This window comes from Nerophis lumbriciformis, linkage group LG08, assembly GCF_033978685.3.
Source record: "Nerophis lumbriciformis linkage group LG08, RoL_Nlum_v2.1, whole genome shotgun sequence".
Taxonomy (NCBI): Eukaryota; Metazoa; Chordata; class Actinopteri; order Syngnathiformes; family Syngnathidae; genus Nerophis; species Nerophis lumbriciformis.
The window spans coordinates 45,092,383-45,097,500 of NC_084555.2; the positions used below are offsets into that span (position 1 = coordinate 45,092,383).

General features: G+C 34.8%; 1 protein-coding gene across 1 annotated transcript in view; it reads right to left on the minus strand.

The window, feature by feature from the left end:
* Positions 1-330: 330 nt before the first annotated feature.
* Positions 331-5,118, minus strand: part of LOC133611317 (tetratricopeptide repeat protein 9A) — a 4,828-nt gene continuing 40 nt past the window's right edge. Inside the window, exons 1-3 of the mRNA XM_061968013.1 lie at positions 4,462-5,118; positions 2,622-2,804; positions 331-843 (exon numbers count right to left, since the gene is read on the minus strand). The exon at positions 4,462-5,118 is cut by the window's right edge and continues 40 nt beyond it. Of these exons, the coding sequence (XP_061823997.1) occupies positions 761-843; positions 2,622-2,804; positions 4,462-4,939 (744 nt within the window). The 5' untranslated portion in view covers positions 4,940-5,118 and the 3' untranslated portion in view covers positions 331-760. The remainder of the gene's footprint in view (positions 844-2,621; positions 2,805-4,461) is intronic.

A 5,118-nucleotide genomic window follows, 5' to 3' on the forward strand; every position in this document is an offset into this window, starting at 1 on the left:
ATATGTATTATATGTATGTGTATATATATATATATATATATATATATATATATATATATATATATATATATATATATATATGTTTATATGTATGTATATATGTATATATATATGTGTGTATGTATATATATATATATATGTATGTATATATGTATGTATATATGTATAAGTGTGTGTATATATATATATGTATAAGTGTATATATATATATATATATATATATATATGTATAAGTGTATATATATATATGTATATGTTTATATATATATGTATATGTATATATATTCAATATATTCAAGGAAGCAAATGAAACCTTTTGTTGAGCTTGTTTATTTACATCAACAATCTCTATTAGGTGGAAAAAATCATAAACCATACACAAAAACAATACAAATGTTCATAAATACACTTTCTATGTACACGTTGTGATATGTATCTGAAATTAGTAAAATTGTGCTCACTTTTATTCCAGCAAAAACAGACGTGTGTGTGTGCGTGTGTCATATTAGCGTTGTGTTGTTGTCGAGTACTCTTGTGTTGTGTTTGTGTAAACCTGTACTTTGCAGTGTGTAGTCGTGTACGTTGTCATACTGGCAGTGATATTTCGTTTTTTTAAATCGCTTCAAGCACACACACACATATACATTAATTATTACGTGATCAGCCGTGTGAGGCGAAGAGAAAAACGTGAGATTGGCGCCAGGACGAGAGTGGGCGGCACACAGTGAGAGGCGGGACAGGGAGTGGGAGGTCAAAGGTCTTATGTGGTGTCCTTCTTTTCTCTTTGAGCGTTGCGGCGAATCTTCATCTCTGTCAGCTGGATGTACCGAATGACGTTAGTGTCTGCAACACAAACAACGTCGCTCACTTCCTGCTCGGACAGGAAACACCAATGTACTCAATTCGTTATTGTTTGCGCCCGTAAATAAAAAATGCGTGGCGTTTTATGGCCTAGCCATTGTTCTTGACTTTCTTTCGAAAAGTACAAAAAAAAAAACTATTATATTATATTATTTATATAATAATATAATAATTATTTTATTTATTTATTATTATTATTTTTATAATTTATTTATATTATTATTATATTTGTGTCTGATAATCATGATCATCATCATAATAGTAATAACAATAATGATAATACTAATAGTGACCATAACAATAGTAATCATAATAATCATGATAATGGTATAATAATAGTAATATTAACAATAACATTAATACTATTAATAATTGTAATATAAGGTTATAATTATATGATATAACTGTAATAATAGTATAATAATAGTAATAATATGAATATAATACCTGTAATAATAATAGTATGTAATAATAATACTAAAATATTGATAAATATGATCGTATGAATAAAATAATATTAGTAATAATAATAGCAATCATAAAAATCATAATAATGATAATAATGGTGACAATAGTTAAGTTAAAGTTAAAGTGCCAATGATTGTCACACACACACCAGGTGTGGCGAAATTATTCTCTGCATTTGTCCCATCACCCTTGATCACCCCCTGAGAGGTGAGGGGAGCAGTGAGCAGCAGCGGTGCCCGCGCCCGTGAATCATTTTGGTGATTTAACCCCCAATTCCAATAATAATAATAATAACAATAATCATCATGATAACCATAACGATAATAATAATAGTGATCATAATAATAGTAATCATAATAATCATGATAATAGTATAATAATAGTAATATTAATAATCATGCTACTAATAATCGTAATATAAGATTATAATTATAATAATATAACTGTAATAATAGTATAATAATAGTAATAATATGAATATAATACCTGTAATAATAATAGTATGTAATAATAATACAAAACATATTGATAAATATGATCGTAATAATAAAATAATATTTGTAATAATAATAGCAATTATAACAATCATAATAATGATACTAATGATGACAATAGTCATGGTAATAATCATGAAAATATTATAATTATAATAATATTCGTAATAATAATGATGATAATATAATAATAATAACAATAATATTCATAATAACCATAATAATCATAATAATATAATGGTAATTATACTAATAGTATATAATAGTAGTAGTAATAAGAGTAACAGTGATAACAATAACAGTAGTATAACAGTTATAGTTTTAAATAATGATGATGATAATAATAATAGTAATCATAATAATGATGTAAGTATAGCAATAATAATCATAGTAATTATAACTAAAATGGTGTATGCAATATATGATATATAATCATAATATATTAGAATACAATTAGTACTGTAATAATATTAATACAATAATAGTACAAATCACGAGTTATAAAAACTGTAATAATAATTATAATAATAATAACAACAATAATAAACATAATATTAATAATTTATTATAATAATTACAACAATATTAATTATAATGTTAATAATTCAAATAATAATAATATTATAACAAAATATTAATAATGAAAATAGTAATAGAATAACGATATAATGACAAGATAATGATAATAATAACAATAGCAATAATAATAATAAATCATTCCTCATGGACAGCATGTGAATTCTCTTAGTCGACCACAGTTTGAGTCGACATAAGTCAGTAACTCGGTGGCGTTCTCACCTGAAGGCTCCTGCTTGTGCGACTCCTTCAGGTAGTGCAGCGCCTTCTGGAAGTCTCCCAGGTGGTAGTAGGCCACGCCCGAGCGGTACAAGGCCTTGAAGTTCTTGCCCTCCTTGTGCAGCACCTTCAGGCAGTACTCCTTGACGCGCTCGTAGTTGACCAGCTCCATCTGCAGGAGGCAGGCTGCAGCCGGGGGAACATGACACAGGTGGACTAAAGTATTGGGACACCTACAGGAAGTCCACTCGTTCTCTCCACCAGCTGTCACTTGTTCAAGAGAAAAACTTGCCAGCGCATTCTCTCCCATTTGTGCGGTCGGAGGTCATGCACTGCAATGTATACACTGTGTATATATATATATGTGTTGTGTACTTATGTTTGTTCATGTGAATCTTCTACATTTGCGTACTATGTATGTCAATTGTTTTCATATGCCCCGGTTTTAGTATGATTCTGTTTTAGGCTAAATAATATGTCTTGGTTTTCCTACGCCGTTGGAGAATTTTATTGCGTACGGCTGCAAATTAATCATCATAGCACCAGATCAAGTAGTAGGATTCTTACAGAATCTTACAGTCTGTGTTTCCAGAGTGTCACTAAACGCACCACGCTGCTTCTAATTTTAACCAAACAATCAACCGACTTTTTGACAGAGTTCTGCAGAGTACAGATATTTTCTGTATGTGTGTGATTGTAATGTAATTGAGTAAAATGTCATGTCATGTAATTTAATGTAAACGAATACAATGTGATGTCATGTCACGTCATTTAATGTAATCGATTACAATGTCATTTCATGTAATCGAATACAATGTAATGCAATGTCCATCCATCCATCCATTTGCTACGGCTTGTCCCGTTCGCGGCAATGTCATGTCATGTAATCGTTTACAGTGTCCTGTCATGTAATTAAATTTCATGTCATGTAATAGAATACAATGTAATGTCATGTAATAGAATACAATGTAATGTCATGTAATGTCATGTAATCAAATACAATGTAATGCAATGTCATGTAATTTAATTCCATGTAATTGATTACAATGTAATGTCATGTAATTTCATGTAATCGAATACAATGTAATGCTATGTCATGTCATGTCATTTGATTTCACGTAATCGATTACAATGTAATGTCATGTCATGTAATTCCATGTCATGTAATAGAATACAATCTAATGTCATGTAATTCCATGTAATTTAATTGAATAACATATAATTCCTTGTTGTAGCTGAGATAGGCTCCAGCGCCCCCCGCGACCCCAAAGGGAATAAGCGGTAGAAAATGGATGGATGGATAATTCCTTGTAATGCAATTGAATAGAAATTAATGTCATTTAATTTAATGTAAACGAATACAATGTGATGCAATGTTTATGCAATTTCCATCCATCCATCCATTTTCTACCGCTTATTCCCTTTGGGGTCGCGGGGGGCGCTGGAGCCTATCTCAGCTACAATCGGGCGGAAGGCGGGGTACACCCTGGACAAGTCGCCACCTCATCGCAGGTCATGCAATTTAATTTCATGTAATTGGTTACAATGTAATCAAATGTCCATCCATCCATCCATTTTCTACCGCTTGTCTTTTTCGGGGCAATGTCATGTCATGTAATCGTTTACATTGTCCTGTCATGTAATTTTATTTAATGTCATGTAATAGAATACAATGTCATGTCATGTAATCGATTACAATGTAATGTCGTGTAATTCCATATTGTCATTTAATATAATAACATGTCATTGATTATGCCATGTAATATAACCAAATACAATGTCATGTACAGTAAGTCATGTAATAATGCACAGTAAGTGATGTAATAGATTACATTGTGAGTACCTGCTAGGCTATTGTAACACTCCAGCTCGGCGTTCTCCATGGCTCCTTTCTGCTCCTCCGTCAGCGGACCGGACTTGCAGATGGCGGCCAGGAGAGGAGACGGGGACTTGGATCCTGCTCCGTCCGGGTCCCCCAGCACCCTGCACAGCCCCTTCATCTCCAGCAGCGCCCGGTGGTATTTACCGATGGCCTCCCGGTACTTCTTGTCCTTGTAGCACTGGGTGCCCTGGCACTTGAAGTCCAGCGCCCGCCTCACGACGTCGGCGGGCTCGTTGTGGGCGGGCTGCTTGAGCATGGTGCCGCCGTGGTGCCGCTGCTGCTGCTGCGGGACCTGCTGCTGCTGGTACCGGCCATCTCTGCTCCGACCGCCGATGGGGGTCTGCCTCGGGGGTCCGCCCCCGCTGCCTGCCTCCGCCCTGTTGGGGCCGCCGCCGCCACCGCCGTCGTGCGCGGCCTGGATCACGCTCATGTTGGACATGTCCGGACTCCTCCTCACTGCATCGTCTGCTGGTGCTGGTCCAAGTCCGAGTCCGAGTCCGAGTCCGAGTAGGAGTCCAAGCACATTCTACTGGAAGTACTAGCGCGGATCCTGCGTCCTCTTTTGGCGCAAAGCTGCGAGATGATGCGCACTGTGCGGCTCTTGTCCATTGGCGGAGA